The sequence below is a fragment of the Rhincodon typus genome, chromosome 30 (assembly GCF_021869965.1).
Source record: "Rhincodon typus isolate 14 chromosome 30, sRhiTyp1.1, whole genome shotgun sequence".
Classification (NCBI taxonomy): Eukaryota; Metazoa; Chordata; class Chondrichthyes; order Orectolobiformes; family Rhincodontidae; genus Rhincodon; species Rhincodon typus.
The window spans coordinates 3,142,578-3,161,209 of NC_063361.1; the positions used below are offsets into that span (position 1 = coordinate 3,142,578).

Genomic DNA, 18,632 nt, shown 5'->3' on the forward strand with positions numbered 1-18,632 from the left:
CAGTCTGTTCCTGAGGTTCCGGGTATGACATAGGTCAGTCCTCAGATAATTTAATTTACTCTTGTGATATCAAGAAATGGCTGAAGGTACTGGTTATAGCTATGGTTTTGGGCCCTCATAGCATTGCCACTGTAATGCTGAAGATTTACACTCCAGAACAAGCTGCACTCCTAGCAAAGCTGTTCCAGTACAACGTGACTCCAGCGTCGACTTGACAATGTGAAAAGTTGCCCAAGTATGTCCTATCTACAAAAAGCGGAACAAATCCAGTTACCACCATATCTGTCTATTCCCAATCATCAGCAAAGTGCTGTGAGGTGTGTCATTGACAGTGCTATCAAACAGATAACAGTACCTACACAGCATTTCCTCACCATTGCTCAGTTTGGGTTTCACCAGATTAACTCAGCCCCAGACTTATTTGCAGCCTTATTCAAAGAGCTGACTCAAAAGGTCAAGGAAAGTGATTGTCTTTGAGTAACGCATTTTGTTACTCACCTAAGCCTGATCCATCAGGAGCGTGATGGATATTTCCCACTTGCCTGGTTTAGTGGAGCTCCGACAACACTGAAGAAGTCGAAATCATCCAGGACAATGCAATCCACTTAATTGGCAGTCTCTGCACCATCTTAAACATTCATGCTAGCACAGGTAAATCATGAAAACAGTACTTATCAACCACAAGATGAAGCAGCAACTCACTGGGGCTTCTTTGACGAATGATATGATCATAGAATCATAGAATCCCTACAGTGTGGAAACAGGCCCTTCGACCCAACAAGTCCACACCAACCCTCAGAGCATCCCACCTAGACCCATCCCACATAACTCATCTAATCTACACATCCCTGAACACTAGGGGCAATTTAGCATGGCCAATCCACCTAGCCTGCACATCTTTGGGCTGTGGAAGGGTACCGGAGCACCAGGAGGAAACCCATGCAGAGACGGGGAGAATATGCAAACTCCACACAGACAGTCGCCCAAGGGTGGAATCGATCCTGGGTCCCTGGTGCTGTGAGGCAGCAGTGCTAACCACTGAGCTATCGTGCTGCCATGATGTACATGGACTTCAGATAAGTGTGCTACATTACATGCTTAACAGCAAAGTTGAAGCCCATGCAAAAAAAGCAACCTGTGACCAGTGAAGTTCCACACAGATCAGTGCTGTGATCGCAATTGTTTACAATATACTTGAGTAACTTGGAAGAAGGAAGCAAATGTACCATAGCCAAATTTGCAGATGACTTAAAAATAGGTTGAAAGGTAGGTTGTGAGAGGGATACAAGTAGTTTACAGAAATATTGATAGGTTAGGGGGAAAATAGTTGGCAAATGGAGTATAATGTCGACAAAAATGAGGGCGTTCATTTTGGAAGGGAGAGCAAAAGAACACATTATTATTTAAAAGGAGGAAAACTGCAGAAAGCTGCATCACAAAGGCACTTGGGAATACTTGTGCATGAAACACAGAACGTTAGCCCAGTGGTGCAGCAAATAAGCAGCTAGGCTAAGGGAATACAGTCAGTTATGCTATAACGCTTGTTCCGGCAACACAAAGTGGCTCTTATGGGACTGACAAATAGGGGAACACTATTTCTAAAACCCGAACTTGTGTTGGCTATAACGCGATTCCATCGGTGTGCTGAGGAGAATGCGTCAACATTACACCATTGTTTTGCAGGCTTTTTCTTGAGCTTGCACAATGTCAGTGCCAAAAATGTCTCTGCACCAGCGATCGTTTTTCATGAAGCGCTTTCTGTGAGAGATACAGTACAGTGTGATTTTTGTTTTTTTTTGAAAATTCTGCCATGTTACCCAAAAAAATGTGAGGACAAAGTGACAAGAATGCTAGCAAGAAGTGTCCTGGTGTTAAAATTACAGGTGGTGAATGTGAAAGAAAGGCTATAACACTGAAGAGAAGCTAAATGTTATAAAGCGCTTTGAGCGTAATGAGAGAATATTTGATATAATTCGCGTAACAGGAATAAAGGAGGCTACCTTATGCATCATTACAGACAATGCAGAAAAGATTAAAGCAAGCTGCATTGCTGGAACAAGTTTGAGTGCTAGTAAATCTGTGAAGTCATAGACAAAGGAACCTGAGGAGATGGAGTGGCTTCTAAGTGTGTGGATAGAAGATCAAACGAAAAAGCAATCTGGGACCACCTTTCTCACCATAAAAGAGAAAGCCTTATCAATTTATAAAGATCTAATAAAAAAGACTGAAAATCCTACAGATGTGCCTGCCTTTAGTGCTAATGGTGGCTGGCTTGCTGGTTTTAAGAACCGCTATGCTTTTCAGAATGTAAAGCTATGTGGCGAAGCTGCCAGTGCAGACAAGGAGCATGCAATGGCATTTCCTTCCAGATTAAAAAATTTAATTGATGAAGAAGGCTAAAACTTAGATCAAATTTTCAATTCGGATGAGACAGATTTATACTGGTAGTGAGTACCATTAAGAACCTACATTTCTATGAATGAAGCACACGCTCCAGGCTTTAAGGTGGCAAAGGATCATATGACTGTGCTGCTGGGTGCCAATGCCAGTGGAGACTTAAAACTTAAGCCTGTGGTGGTGTACCACTGCCAACCCGCGAGCCTTGAAAGGTTACCTTACGTCTACTCCAGGCATCTACTTTAGGTCAAGCAAAAGAGGTTGGATGACATGGCAAATTTTTTCTGACCTTATTGTTGATGTTTTGGAAGGTGTTTTTAGAAAGTATTTCAGGAAAGAAAATTTGGATTTCAAGATTCTCCTCATCCTAGATAATGCGCCAAGCTATCCACCCACCATTGGTGAGCTTTCTGAAAACATCAAAGTGCTATTTCTACTCCCAAACACAAGCTCTCTCCTTCAACCCACGGACTAGGGTGCAAAGCAGCTTTTAAAGCTTATTACTTAAGGTGCACACTTAAGAGGGTTATTACAGCCACTGAGGGGAATAAGGACAGTGTTCTTCAATTTTGGAAGAGCTTTAACATCAAGAATGCAATTGACATCATCATGGAAGCCTGAGGTGATGTCAACAAGGACTGCTTGCATGCAGTTTGGTGGAAGTTTCTCCCAGATTTTTTTCAAGATTTTAAAGGCTTTGATTTGTCAGAGGACCTCCCAAGAATCAAAGAACATTGTGTTAATTTGCAAAGCAAGTTGGATTTGAAGAAGTGGAGAGTGAGGATGTTGAAGAGCTGCTTGAGTCCCACCGTGAAGACCTCTCTACAGTTGTTCTACAACAGCTTGTCACTGAGGGGGAAGTGGAAGCTGGAGATGAGGAAGATGAAGTCCAGGATGCAGCACCTCGAAAGCTTTCCACTTCTGTTTTGTCTTCTTTCCTGAGGGAAATTGAGAAACAGTTGCAGCTCTTAGAGGACAACAATTACAATGCAGAATGCAGCAGAGTAGCAGTTCGTGGAATAAGATCTTATTTGGCACCCTATGAACAGCTTCTTCATGAAGGAAAAAAAAGGGCAAAGCAGTAAAAACTGGATATCTTTTTTAAGCCAACCCCAAGAAACAGTCAGAAGACAGTAAACCACAGCCATCCACTTCTGGATGAACTACTTTTCGCCCTGACCCTGCCACATGCTAAGTAGTGGTGCAGGGAACAATTTCAAAATTTGCAGATGTCACAAAATTTGGATTAGGACAGTGATAGAGTTCAAAAGGGCATTGGCAGGCTGATGGAATGAAGAACACATGGCAATAAACTTTGATTCAGACCCATGTGACGTGGTGTGTTTCGGTAGGAAATACAAGGAGAAGAAATATAAAGTAATTGATACAATCCTACAGGAGATGCATGAGCAGATGAACGTTATATGTGTAAAATCAGTTTGAATGTATGTATTCACATGAGTACAGTGAAAAGTTCACAAGTCGCCACTTACGGCACTGTCTTAGGTACGATGGAACCTAGGTACAGAATCTTAGGTGCAAAGCAGAAAAATGAAGAAAACAAAGTTAAAAAGTTAATCATTGAAGGTGGCTGGGTAGTTTCAGAAAGTGATCAAGATAGCATCCACAATCCCGGGCTTTATAAATAGAGACATAATATGGAATCTTATACGGGCCTGAGTGACTTGGGCTATGGCAACATTCATGGCAGAATTAGACAGGAAGTCTGGTGGGCCTATATTGACATCAGGAGTAACTCGGTGCATTTTTTACGCATTTGCTGAGGGGCAAGGCAAGTTTCTCCCTTGGCAGTGGGAAGTTGCTAATTAAGCGGCGGGGGGGGGGGGGGGGGGAGTGGGGAGGTGGGGTTATGACTTGTTAAAAGCCTTGTTAACTCTGCAACTCACTTCCTATCTTACTCAATGTGCCACACAAGCTCGACATGGAAGTTAGAGTCGGTACCTGGAAACTTCACTTCAGTGCTGGCTGTGGGGCACCTCCATATTGCTCACCAACAAACAACATCTGAGAGAACAATTCATGGGCACCCGTCACATGTGTACCTTGTTCCTTAGACATTGACATCTGATATTAACCATCAACCTACTCTGTTCCACTTGCAGGCTGTTCTGGAAGCACAGATTTGCGCTGGACCAGCAACTAGCCATTGAAAGGCTGATGCAAAGATACTTTGTACTTTATAGCGGGGGAAATCACTGCCAATGATGTTGACGGAGCAAAAGGCTGGAATGGAGGGGGATGGGGTGTGGTGGGAAACAGAGGTATTTGTAGAAGTAGGGACAAGGACCGTGATGGAGAGAAACTCAATGTGGATAGGGTGTAGGCAGAACAGCATTGGAGGGCATAGTAGGCTATGAGGAGGGGTTGTGGGTGGTTGGTTGATTATTGGCTGTGGCACCACCATGGCCTCTGCACATTAATGCTGAGGCTTAAGGGCAGGGAGAACAGTTGGAGGTAGAGTTCAACATGATGGATCCCACATGGTGGGAATGGTGGAAATGGGCTCTTGGGGTAGTGCAAGGTAAAAAGTGGCCTGAAGGTTATGGGGGTGGGGGATATGTGGTGACAAGGCTAACAGTTCTACTACAAGCTCCATTCCCTGCCACTACATACTATGCTCTAGAAGGGAAATGCAACTGGAAAATGGCTGGGATAGCACCCGGGGGGGGAAGGAGTCAGTGTCAATTTGATGGGAAAAAGTCATTGGAGGGGCAAATACATGGTGTGGGTTTGCTAACTCCTGCTACATATAATTTGTGATCATGTCATCATCCATTTACAATACATGCAGAATTAACAGGCTTAGGTTTTAAATGCTAGTCAAGGGTGATTGCACCATGTCATTGATGATTGTAAATTGAACCATGGCATCTGAATGATGCTGAGTTAGCAGCAATGACTCAAAAAGAGGCCAAAGGCACCCTATTACTTGTGCAACTTCCAAGGATGGAGACCATGGCTTTGTTATCTGTCATGTAAGTTTATGGTTGGCCTGTTCTGAAAGACTGATGTTGCAGATTGGGTAGGAAGGCACTCCCTTTTGATGTAACGTGCTGGTCCGTTAGCTGGCACGGAACTTTCAGCAAGATGCTGCATATGCTGAGGCTGAATGAATGATGGAGACATGGCTCTCATTAACAGGATGCAGCATATCTCACTACGTGGAGGACTGCATGCAGCCTTCATCTGCAGTGCACACCCCTCTTCTGAGGCCTAAGACCCTCTTCTGCTTCTCACATCCCCATTATACGTTAGTTCTGGTAGGGCTTTTGCACCTCACTGCTAGTGGGACGTTGGTCACTGTGACTGCCGTCCTAAGAAGGTGAAGACCGACGCAGGAGGACCAGGACCAACAGCTTCCAGGATACTAGTCAATAAATCTAGTAACATAACCCAACAAAGCCAGAAAATGCAAAGAAAGCATTGTAATTCATTTCCAGAGAAACAAAATTTTAAAGCAGAGAAATGACATTACTTGAGCATCTGATAGACCAGATGTAAGGTTGCTACCATCATATCACAAAATGGTTTCAGAAGCCCTGAAGAAATTGTTTAAAAAAAGGGACTTCTTAGAAAAGAGATGATAGGGTCTTTAAAATTACAAAGGAGTTAGCGACGGTAGGCAAAGAAATGTTTTCTCATTTGTGCATTCCAGCACTAGGGTCACAAATACAATTTTATCAGTCATTAACAATTCCAATAAAAAATGAGTTTACCTATAGTATTTTGCTGCTAGATAGAGTGGCTGAGGTGATGAGTATAGACACATTGCAAGTGCATGAGGGAGAAAGGAATAAAAAGATGTGTTGTGAACGATGGGAAGAAACTAATGGAGCATAAACATTAATATGATCCATTTGCTTCAAATGATCGGATTCTGTAAATTATCTGTAATTCGATAGGGTTGACAATTCCTTGCCCATTGAGGGGCCTGGAGTATGTTGTAATGATACTACCCCACGGTTAACAATTTGACATTCTCATCTAAGCTGAACGATCAAATAGCCACAATCCACAGAAATCACAGTAACATTGCAGTTCTACAGTTAGTGGGTTTTTTTTCTGAAAAAAGCCTTACTTGCCCTTCAGCGCCTGGCTCCAGTTAAGTACAGCTGACCCCCCTCAATGCAGGTTCAAAGTGAGTGACCTGCCCCACCCCCTCCCTGCCACGTGATGGCAACCCCCATTGTCAGGGCAACAAGGCGCGGGGGGCGGGGCGGCCCGGCGCGGTTATCATAGCAACCGCACGAGGTAGAGCGTGGCCGGCGTGAGCACCAGGCCTCAGGCCTTCGGCCAACCCACTTCACTGCCGTGTAATTCTCCCGGTTTCGGTTTATTTGTTCGCAGTCTCCCCGGACACCGGCTATAGAAGAGGCAGGAAGGGATCGGGTATCAAAAGGGACGGTGGATTGAGGTGAGGGGAGATTAAACATCGAGAGGTTTTTGGACTGAGCAATGGCTTCACTCGCTGTTGAGAGGCGAAATGGGTCAAGAAGCCAAGAACTGGAAGAAAGAGATTGAGAGGGAAGGCCAGGGGAAAGCGGAGAATTAGCTGGAGCTTGAAGTATGGAGTGATGGCAGGTTCCTGCTGAATCATAGAATCCCTACAGTGTGGAAACAGGCCTTTCGGCCCAACAAGTCCACGCTGACCCTCGGAGTATGGAGTACCCAAGTGTGGAATCGAACCCAGGTTCCTGGTTTTTTTTGCAAACTCCACACAGACAGTCGCATGAGGGTGGAATCAAACCCACGTTCCTGGTGCTGTGAGGCAGCAGTGCTAACCACTGAGCCATTGTGATGCCCCTAGAGCAGTAGATAATTAATCCAGCCTAAATAAATCTCATGATGTCAATTGCTACATGAGAATGAGTCCCTGGGTTTGAATCCCTGCACCTTGTTGCCCTAGGTTTGAATCATGTCTTACTCCAGTTCAGATGCTGGGTTTCTAGCTGCATGTCTGAGAGTCACCGAGGTTGTTGACTTACTTGCCGAGCTGGCTGGTTGTGGTTCAGACGTCTGGTCGCCATGCTAAGTAACATCTGAGTCACTGCCAGAAACTGATCCCAGGCAGTTCCTTTAGTTAGCTTTGTTTGCATCAGTCTCCAAACTGACTGGAGAATGCTGTCTGTATCCTGAACAGCTGGTCATTCATGATTTTCCTCCTGTTCCCTCCAGTCACTGCAGATGGAGGAAAGTGACACCCTTGATTTCAAGGCTCTGAAGAGAGAGTTAGAAACCGCCTTGTTCCTTGATGAGAAACACAAACGAGAAAATGAAGCAAAGTTCAGGGCCATTCATCAGAAAGTGGGATCATATGAGGAATTCAGGTAATGAGAAATTCAGTGTTGAAGCTTGCATTCAGATATTATTGATGCCAATAGCCTAGGAGGTTTACACCATTTTAGAATACATGAGGCACATCTGTGGTCTGTCAGGCTGTGGTTACCACCTGATTTTTTAAAATCGGAGAATGGAAATACTGAACACTGGTTATAATACGCAGACCACTGGCTAAGTAGAAATGAGAACAGAGGTCCAATGCCTCACCGTTCAGCAAAAGTGCAGATAGAAACAATAGAGTAGTTCAATTTCTCGGTGATTAAATTTTCAGATTTTCAATGTTTATGATGTTTTATGAGATAATTGAAACCTTTGTTTAACAGACTTCTGAGGAATTGATGAGTTTGACCTGTGATTCTGCAAGTTCTCCACAACTGGATTTTTACCATAAATGAGGTCTGCTGTACTCTAATTGATAGTGTTTGATCGATTATTACTCTTCCTCCGATACAGGTGGAGGAGAAGTCATTGAATATTTTTAACACTGAGTTAGATTGATTCTTGATAAACAATGGAATCAAAGGTTATTAGAAGAATACAGGAAAGTAAAATTAAGGCCACAATTGCATCATCCACCATCTTATCTGATGGCAAAAACAAGCTTGAGGAGCTGGATGGTCTCCTCTTGCCTCTAATACCTATATTCATATGTAAATTTATTATGTATCATGCTACCACCAGGATGGTAGAACATGAACCAAGTGAATCTTGGTTTGTTTTCCATCTAGTGATGTGTTTGCTGGAATAAATAGACTAGAAATCTTTTCCTTTTGAAGGAGCGGTTTGATTGAATGTGGCCCTTGCCTCTCATCCCCAGCGCAGTGATGTGATTGAGGTGAACAAAAACTGCTCATCTCCAAAAACAGACATGTTGATATGTCCAATATTGACTGCTGTCTGTCAGAGCACATATTCTTTGTACCTCCAGCTTCCAGCAGTAGTTTGTTCCTATCTTCCTAAGGGAAATGGTGGTGTAGTGGTAATGTCACTAGGCCTGTAATCCAGCCCAGATTAATATTCTGGGACATCGGTTCAAATCCCACAGTGGATTTTTTGGGCGGCACGGTAGCTCAGTGGTTAGCACTGCTGCCTCACTGTGCCAGGGACCCGGGTTCGATTCCAGCCTCGGGCGACTGTCTGTGTGGAGTTTGCGCATTCTCCCCGTGTCTGTGTGGGTTTCCTCCGGGTGCTCCAGTTTCCTCCCACAGTCCAAAGATGTGCAGGTTAGGTGGATTGGCCATGATAAGTTGCCCATAGTGCCCAGAGATGTTTAGGTTAGGTGGGTTAGACATGGGTAATGCAGGGATAGGGGAATGGGTCTCAGTGGGATGCTCTACAGAGCGGTGGTGTAGACTTGTTGGGCCGAATGGCCTATTTCCACACTGTAGGGATTCTATGATGATTCTGTGATCTTGTTCAATACAGAAGTATTATGGATTGCTGAAGCATATCTTGACTAGGAGGAGAAAAGAGTATTGTGGGAAGTCGGTGATAGACTTGTATGATTTTGTTTTGAGCGAACTGGTACCATTGTGTCTCAGTGGTAGATCAGTTCTTTGGAGATGAGCACTTTCTCATTATTGGATTCACCCTCTTGCACTTTGTTACTTATTTGATAAGACCGTTATTTCCTACCCCTGCCTTTAGTCTGCAATCCCACTTACTACCTTATTTCCACTAAGAGTTCAGATATTATGGATTTGAATCACCTGTAAGACATGGCCCTTTGATCTCTGCCTTATAATTACATTCAATCATTTGGCCATTATAGAGTCATAGAGCATTAGTCCAATCAGTCCATGGTGAACAAAGTCCCAAACTAAACTAGTGCCATCTGCCTGCTCCTTGCCCATATCTCTCCAAACCTTTCCTAATCATGTATCTATCCAAATGTCTTTTAAATGGTGTAATTGTACCCACATCCACCACTTCCTCACGATGTTCATTCCACATGCAAACCACCCTCTGTGTTTTTAAAAAAAAATAAATTTGCCTCACTTTTTTTTTTACCTCTCTCGCTCTCTCTCATGTGCCCCTAATCTTGAAATTCCCCATCCAAGGGAAAAGACAGCTACCATTAACTCTGCCTATACCTCGTTATTTTATAAACTTCTATTGGGTCGCCTCTCAACTTCTGTGCTCCAGTGGAAAAAGTTCCAGCCTCTCGAGCCTTTCTTTATAACTCAAACCTTCCATACCCAACAACATCTTGGTAAATCTCATTTGATCTCTCTCCAGCTTAATAATATCTTTCCTATAACTGGGTGACTAGAACTGGACACAGTATTCCAGAAGAGGCCTCACCAATGTCCTGTACAACCTCATCATAACATTCCCAACTCCTATACTCGAAGGACTGAGCAATGAAGGCAGGCATGCCAAATGGCTTTTTAACCACCCTCTTTATATGTGACGCAAACTTCAAAGAATTATGTACTTGCACCTCTAGGTCTCTCTATTCTACAACACTCCCCAAGGCACAAACATTAGTTGTATAAGCCCTACCTTTGTTTGTTGTACCAAAATGCAGTATCTCACATTTGTCCAGATTGAACTCCATTTGCCATTTTTCTGCCATTGACCCATTTGGTCATGATCCCGTTGTAGTCTTAGAAAACCTTTTTCACTGTCCACAATGCCACCAATTTTGGTGTCATCCACGAACTTATTGACCATGCCGTCTATATTCTCATCCAAATCATTTATATAAACGACAAACGAAAGAGCACCCAGAACCGATCCCTGTGGAGCACGACTGGTGATAGGCCTCTAGTCCAAAAAGGAACCCTCCTCTCTGTCTCCTGTTAAGCCAGTTATGTATCCAGTTGGCAAGCTCACCCTGAATCCCATGTGACCTAACTTTACTAATTAGTCTACCATGTGGAACCTTGTCAAAGACTATAAAAATCCAAATAAACAACGGTATGCTATATCTAAATTGTCAGAATCTTAACAGTGACTCCGTGGAAACACCCTCATTTCTTGGTCAGTTATCATGGGTTCAACTCCTTTTCAGGGAGTGAAGCACAAAACCCCAACAGGAATCCCAGTGTGGTACTGAGTGATTGTTGTAGTGTTGGAAGTGCTGGGTGAGATGTTACACATAAGCTTGTTTGCCCTGTCATTTAAATGAAGAAATTTTGAAGGAGAGGAGGAATGTTTTCCTAAGTGGGTCAATGTTTACCCCTCAATTGAAATTGCCGAAATAGATTATCTGGTTTGAAACAAAATCACCAGCTTGAAATGTTAAATGTCTTTGCTCTCTCCACATATGCTGTCTGACCTGCTGAGTGTTTCTAGCATTGTCTATTGGCAACAGAGAAGGAAATGTGATGGATGAGAGTAAAATTAAGTACCAAATGAGAAGGGAAAGAAAGAAAGTTTTGATAGAGAGGGGAAAAAAATGAAAAGAAAATTTTAATATTTTAAGTATCTAAAGGAAGAATTAACAACCTGCTGGCATGAAACTTCACAGTTTAAATTTTTTTTCTCTGGCATGGAGAAATTGATTGTGTTACCAGATACTTGTACTGTTAAATCTAGACATTCTGTGAGTTTTTAGAGCCATTTATAGCAGAGTAGGAGGCCATTTGGTCCATTGGGTCTATTGCTGGCTCTCTATGGAGCAATCCCTTCTGACCCACTTCCCTCACCCATCCCTATTGCTTTGCGAATTTTATTTCCATCAAGCACCTTGTGAATGTCTTGGTGGGCTTGATTTAATTTTCAGTCTCTGTTTAGAATTCTTTGGTATCTGAGCACCACTTCAGAAGAGCCAGGCTAGCTTTGTTCCCAAAGACCTGAAACATCCTCCGTTGTTTTCACCTGAACTGCTAATTGAATCTTCAGTCTGAAAATATGCAGCAGACATCAGTAGGTGATGCACTAAAAATTAATAATTCTTATTTCATTTTGCTATGATTTTGAAAATGATCCAGAAAGCAGTGGAGCAGAGGAATATCTTGGGCAGTAGGGCAGAATAATTGAAGTTAGAATGGCTGTCTGATGTACATTCCACCTGAAATTCAGCACCAATGAATAAGTGAATGTTAATGATAAGCATTCTAACAGGTGGTCCATGTCATACTGAAAATTTGTTTTTGTCCAATTTGAATTTCTACCGTAAAGTGCCTTGTGTTTGGAATATAATCCAAATAGGAAGTAATAGGACCCCAACACAGGCTGGGGATTCTATAATATCTTCATTGACTCTTTTTCAATAAAGCAGTATAGCTCTCCCCATCCAATTCTACCTCCTGTTTTCCCAAATACATTCACCTGCACACAGGAAAAAGCAGCCCTCTGCTCTCTTCTGCAAATGTGAGACTCTAGACTACAAATGTTTAAAAGCTGTCTAATTATGGGAATTAGCAGCAATTTGTCTTTACCTGATGTCCCCACACCTCCAACAAAAAATAGTGATCAGGAACAGGAGCTCCTTTTTTCTTATTTTGTTTGGAGCACACTTCAAGTGTCAGGAAGTTGAAAGTGAAGGAAGAAAAGTCAGGTGGAACACTTTCACTGAAAGATGTAGGGAATCCACTTTCTGGGAAATCATTGAATTGATGTAACAAGGTTTACTTATGGCAAAAGAATGGAGAGACGTGGTGTGGAGGTGTGAATGTTGTATCTTTTAAACTTAAAAGCTGTTCCTGTTCAGAAACTTTCTTTTGCCCATTTTTTTTACAGTTTTATTTCTGCCCATCAGTGCCTTGACTGAACACGTGTCAGGAATGAAAACTAAACTTCATGATCTGTGTGGGAGAGTACTGAACTTCCTAGTCTCCTTACCCACAGAGCACTGTAAGGCTTCTACTAGGAAAATTAGAAGTCATAAAATTGAGGGCGGACAAATCTCAGCAAATCAATCCAATGTTTCTACTTTATGCAGGGATATTGTGCTGGCATCACACCTGAAACCCCTGGACTTGCAAGACAAGTTGGCAGCAAGGAATCAACCCTGGAATTCATGTGTTCAGTCAACGAGCATAAAGGACAGTCTCCAGGTGGGGCTATCCCAGGTTAGTGTCTAATGGCCACTCGGTGGGAATAAATATAGGTAGCATTCTGTAGAAGTCAGATGATGATGTATCTTGAATGCAACATTAAAGCTCACCACTACACAATTTGAAGCAATCTAATTTAAATGTTCAAGAATTGATAGGGTAAATAGGGAGAAACTATATTCTCTGTTTTTGGTCTGTCCAGAACGAAAGGATAAAATCTTTAATTAGAGTTTAATGGTTTGGGGATTATGTCAGGAAGCACACTTCCACCTGAGTTTGAAAATACAGAATTGTTTCCTCCAAAAAGCTATTGAGCCTGAGGTCAATTGGAAATTTCAGAGCTGAGATCAATAGGAATTACTGTTTCAACAACATGTCAGTCGGGTAAAACTAATCTGACTCGTATCACTCTAATCCCAGCTCACATTCTGTATTAGTGGATGAACCGACCTTGGTCAAATCTGCTTTGATGACTGCCTATATTTGTATCAAAGGATTAAAATGCAGCTTTGCTATGAGCAAGGTAGTGATTTGTTTGGGCAAGAAAGGGAATGGAACCAAAAAGGCTAGATGATGTTAAGATACAAATCAGCTGTCATCTAATGACAGAATAGATTTGAGGAGCTAAATGGCCTTCTTTTCCCATTTCTTTCCCTTGCCTCAAACAGTGGTTGGCTTTTTGACACTGGGAACATTATAGTAAGTTTGACCTTTCTTGTATGTGTAAACTTTACGCATAATGTAAAGAGTGAGGAATCCTGACCGTATTTGCTGCTTCCGAGTCAGTTATCTCACCAACAGAGGCTAATCTGCAAGACTCAGTATTTCATTGGGAGAGCTGTATATCTCATTGCAGGCCTATCCTTCCATGATATAAACTTCCATTTGTTTTAAATTTAGCAAAATAAAATTCCTTTCTCAATGTATTTTCTGCATAATTTCTTTGCTCACTTAATTCCCCAGTGACGTACACTGAGCTAAAGGGAAAGCTGCTAGCCCATTGACAGTATGTTTCAACCATATAGCAGGAAGTGTGTTACAATAGATCAGTTTGAGTGGCCAATGTGTAAAGGCAGTTGAAAACTGGCAAAATCAAAGGAAAGTAACTAGTCTGTATGTGTAAGAGATGGATGAGGGTAAGTGGCTTGACAATACAAAGACAGATGAGGATAACGCTTTGTTTTTTCTCATTATCCTCCTGTGCAAGAAATGCTGTCTAAAGGGACCATAAATGCAAGATAGTTATTAATAAATCTAAAACTTAGATGAGGAGAGATCTCTTTATTCAGAGTGGTTAGAACATAGATCACACCACCACATAGAGTCGTTGAGGCAAATAGCATAGATGCATTTAAGGGGCAGTTGGATGATGCATGTGAAAATAATGCCAATTGGTCATGCTGGTTGTTTAAGTTCAATTTAAATGGAAGATAGCTTACATTGACATGTCAGCATTTATCCTCAATCAGGTCAATGGCCTGTTTTTGTGCTGGTCATACAGTTCAATAGTGCATGAAAGTTCCCTGTAGGGAGTTAGAATCAGAGCTTTTAACAGCATGGAGAAAGTCACTTGGCCCATTGTATCCCATGGCCATCAAGCATCTATCTATCTGAATTCCATTTACTGGCACTTCGCCCTTTATTTTGTATGCTATGGTTTGTCTAAAGACTACTTAAATGTCATGATGGTTCCTGAGTCTACCACCTTTTTAGGCAGTGAGTTTGAGATACCACAATTGTCTGGGTGAAAATAATTATCTTTTAAGCTGATTTGGTTCTTCTTCTATATTTGTCTGTACATCACCTTCTACTGTACGTCCACTCCATATTCCATCTCCTGCCAAATTAGTAAATAACCCCCGTTGGACTTGCACAGCACCCGCCTTCCCCAGAATGACTGCAGTGATCCAGCAATCTAAAACGCTCCTTTCTGCTCCAACTCGTGAAGTACCATTCGTCTGTTTTATTCACCTATTCCTATACCCACTAGTGTGTGGCACCTGGAGTAATCCAGAGATTACAACCTTTTGAGGTGCTGTTTAAACTGCTTCCTGGCACCCTAAATTCTTGTTGCAGGTCTCTTTTTTTTTTCCACCTAGTCATTAGTCCCAATGTGAACCATGATTTCTGACTGTTCACCCTTCTGCTTCAGAATGCTCTGCTGCCGTTCAGTGACATCTTTGACCCTGCCGCAGGGAGGTAACACCATGGAGTCACATCTGCAGCTGCAGAAATGCCTGTCTGTACCCCTCTTTATTGAATCTCCAGCCACTATTGATCTCCTCCCTTTCGGCTCCCGTCTTGTGCAGCTCGACTTGGCTGCACTTCCCAGGGACACTGTCACAACATAGAAAATTGGAGCAGGAGGAGGCCTTTTGGCCTTATGAGCCTGCTCTGCCATCAATATTATCATGGCTGCCCATCCAACTTAGTTAACTGCTCCTGCTTTCTCCCTATGCCCTTTGATTCCTTTGGCCCTAAGAACTATATGTAACTCCTTCTTGAAAATATTCAATGTTTTGGCCTCCACCACTTCCTCTGACAGAGAATTCTTCAGACTCACCACTCTGAGATTTCACCTCATCTCAGTAGCTCTCATTATTTACCAGTACAAAATCTGTTCTCAAGTGAAATAGACTCCCGGATTTTCCTGACTACCTCCTTGCCTCCCTTATTCTGACTGGTGGTCACCCATTCCCCCTCTGACTGCATTTCCTTAAACTTCCGGTGATTACATTTTAGAAGCGTGCTATCCACGCAACTGTGAGCCTTGCAGTTCCTCCAGCCAACGCTGAAGCTCTGAAGCCTGGTGCTGAAGCTGATCAAACCAGTGGCATACCCTGCCCATAAGGTCCTCCAAACTGCCTCGAGTATCTATGATTTCCCACAGCACGGTGGCTCAGTGGTTAGCACTGCTGCCTCACGGTGCCAGGGACCCATGCTCGATTCCAGCCTTGAGCAACTGTCTGTGTGGAGTTTGCATGTTCTCCCCATGTCTGCATGGGTTTGTGCTGGGTGCTCTGATTTCCTCCCACAGTCCAAAGATGTGCAGATTGGGTGGATTGGCCATGCTAAATTGCCCATAGTGTCCAGGGATGTGTAGGTTAGGTGCATTAGCTATGGGAAATGCAGGGCTAGGGAAGGGGAATGGGTCTAGGTGGGATGCTCTTCAGAAGATCTGTATGGACTTGTTGAGCCAAATGGCCTGTTTCCACACTGTGGGGATTCTATGATTCTACAGGCTGTGCAACATACAGGACTGAGCTAGACTTAAATTAAACCTACTACTCTTATGTTAACTTTACCACCCTCTCTTATTCTACTTTGCCTTACCTTATTATGATACCTTATTATATTGACTCTGACAATCTCACTTATTTCTGAGTTAACTGCAACCTTCAAAAACAATAATATTGTATACTTAAGTTTTGGCGAAGATCTGTAGCTTGGGTTGTGGATGAGGTTGTTGACTTGCTCGCTGAGCTGGCTTGTTTTTGTTCAGACGTTTCATCACCATGCTAGGTGACATCATCAGTGGAGCCTCCAATTGAAGCGATGTTATTCCACTCCGCTTGGAATTTATACTGTCCGGTCTGCTATGGTGAGTACTGTCATTTCCGGTTTTGATCTGTATGGGTTTGTATATGGGGTCCAATTCTATATGTTTGTTGATTTGAAGTATGGGTGGAGAATCATGTCTCTAGAAATTCCTATGCATGTTTGTTTGGCTTGGGCTACTATGGTTACTTTGTCGCAGTTAAATTGATGGCCTTCATTGTCTGAATGTACTGATATTAAAGAGAGTTCGTCGTGCCGTTTTGCTGCTAGCTGATGTTCGTGTATTCTGATGACTAGTTTCCTTCCTGACTGTCCGATGTAATGTTTGTGGCAGTCGTTGCATGGTATTTTGTAAACCACGTTTGGTCTGTATGTTGTGGGAATGGGGTCCTTAATCCATGTAAGTGTTTGTCGTAGAGTGGCTGTGGGCTTGTGGGCTTGTGGGCCACCATGATTCCTAGTGGTCTTAGGAGTCTTGATTTCAGTTCCGATATGTTCTTGATGTAGGGCAGTGTAGCCAGTGTGTTAGGTCGTACTGTGTCCGCCTGTTGTTGTCTGTTTTGTAGGCATCTGCGGGGATATCCATTTAAAGCGAGGATCTTGTATAAGTGTTCTTCCTCGTTCCTGCATAGTTCTGGAGTGTTACAGTGTGTCCTGGCCCGTTTAAATGGTGTCCTAATGCAGCTTTGTTTATGGACATTGGGATGGTTGCTGTGGAAGTTCAGGATTTGATCTGTATGGGTTGCTTTTCTGTACACTGAGGTTTGGAACTCCCCGTTTTGTCACTTACTGTAATATCCAGAAACGGAAGTTGATTGTTGTTTTCTTCCCTTGTGAATTTAATTCCTGTGAATACCTGATGAGGTGGTGGGTCTCTTCTAATTTGTTGCGTTTAATAATGACAAATGTGTTGTCTACGTACCGGATCCACAGTTTAGGTTGAATATGGGGGAGGGTAGTGTGTTCTAGTCTTTGCATTACTGCTTCTGCAACGAGTCCTGGGATGGGTGACCCCATTGGTGTGCTGTTGATTTGTTTCTTCATTTGACCATTAAAGACAAAGTGAGGTGAGGCATAGGTCTAGTAATTTAAATATGTTATCTTTGCTGATGGAGCTGCTCGTCTGCGTTGCTGTTTCCTCTAGTAATGTGGCCACTGTTTCTTTGGCTAGTGGGATGTCAATTGATATTAATAAACCTGTGACGTCAAAGGATACCATAACCTAGTTGTCGCTGATTTTTATGTTCTCGAGGGTATCGAGGAAATCTTGGGTTGAATGGATAGAATGGGGTGATCCGTCTACTAGGTGTTTCAATCTCTGTTGTAGGTCCTTGGCCAATTTGTGTGACCGTGCGCCTGGCAGGGAAACAATGGGTCTGAGAGGGATGTCTGATTTATGTACTTTAGGCAGTCCATAAAAGTGGGGGGTGTTTGTGCCTTCTGGTTTCATTCTCATGACGTCTTGGTTATCTGCCCTGATCAAAACTGGAAATGACAGTACTCACCACAACAGACTGAATAGTATAAATTCCAAGCGGAGTAGAATAACATCGCTTCGTCGGAGGCTCCACTAATGATGTCACCTAGCATGGTGACAAAACATCTGAACAAAAACAAGCCAGCTCGGCAAGCCAGTCAACAACTGCAATACTGTATACTTTGCTAAGACAGTCCCCAGCAGCAGTTTTGTTTTAAACCATTAGATGAATTTACAGATTTTCTCTGTTGCTCTAGTTTGTTTTTCCGAACTCTGTGTGGGCTGTTTCCTAGCAGCTGGATGCTGAGCCTCTGCTTCTCCAAGGGAAGATGTTTTTCTCCATTAATTCCATCTACCAGAAGAAAAATATTTTCAGATCATGAGCCAATTTAACCAGTACTTCCTTTTGATATTGCTGTTGGATTTCCGCCCCCCTCCCCCATTGTGTGTTTCAAGGCTTCAGCTATTAAACCATGTCTCTTCTCAAGCTTTGAAGCTAAAGTGCTGTGCTCCCCAATTCTGGGCTTCACTGTATCCTCTGTTGCCTCCTGTGTTGCTGCTCTGTCAAGATGAAGTCCTGGGTCTTAGCATAACCTCCAATGCCTCCTCTCTTGCTACTGTGCTGAAATTGAGTTAATGTTATCTGGTACATCACATCATCGTGGCTTGTAATAGAGTAATACCATTAAACAAATGCCTTTCAGGGAGCATACTGCTCATTCCAGATTACCTTTTCTAATTGGGATAACAAGGTGTAGAGCTGGATGAACACAGCAGGCCAAGCAGCATCAGAGGAGCAGGAAGGCTGACGTCAGCCTTCCTGCTCCTCTGAT

The 18,632-nt window shown here is 42.9% G+C and overlaps 1 protein-coding gene across 1 annotated transcript in view; it reads left to right on the forward strand.

The window, feature by feature from the left end:
- Positions 1-6,658: 6,658 nt before the first annotated feature.
- ccdc103 (coiled-coil domain containing 103) overlaps positions 6,659-18,632 on the forward strand; it is a 19,833-nt gene continuing 7,859 nt past the window's right edge. The window contains exons 1-3 of the mRNA XM_020518053.2: positions 6,659-6,832; positions 7,594-7,745; positions 12,650-12,779. Coding sequence (XP_020373642.1) covers positions 7,603-7,745; positions 12,650-12,779 — 273 coding nt within the window. The 5' untranslated portion in view covers positions 6,659-6,832; positions 7,594-7,602. The remainder of the gene's footprint in view (positions 6,833-7,593; positions 7,746-12,649; positions 12,780-18,632) is intronic.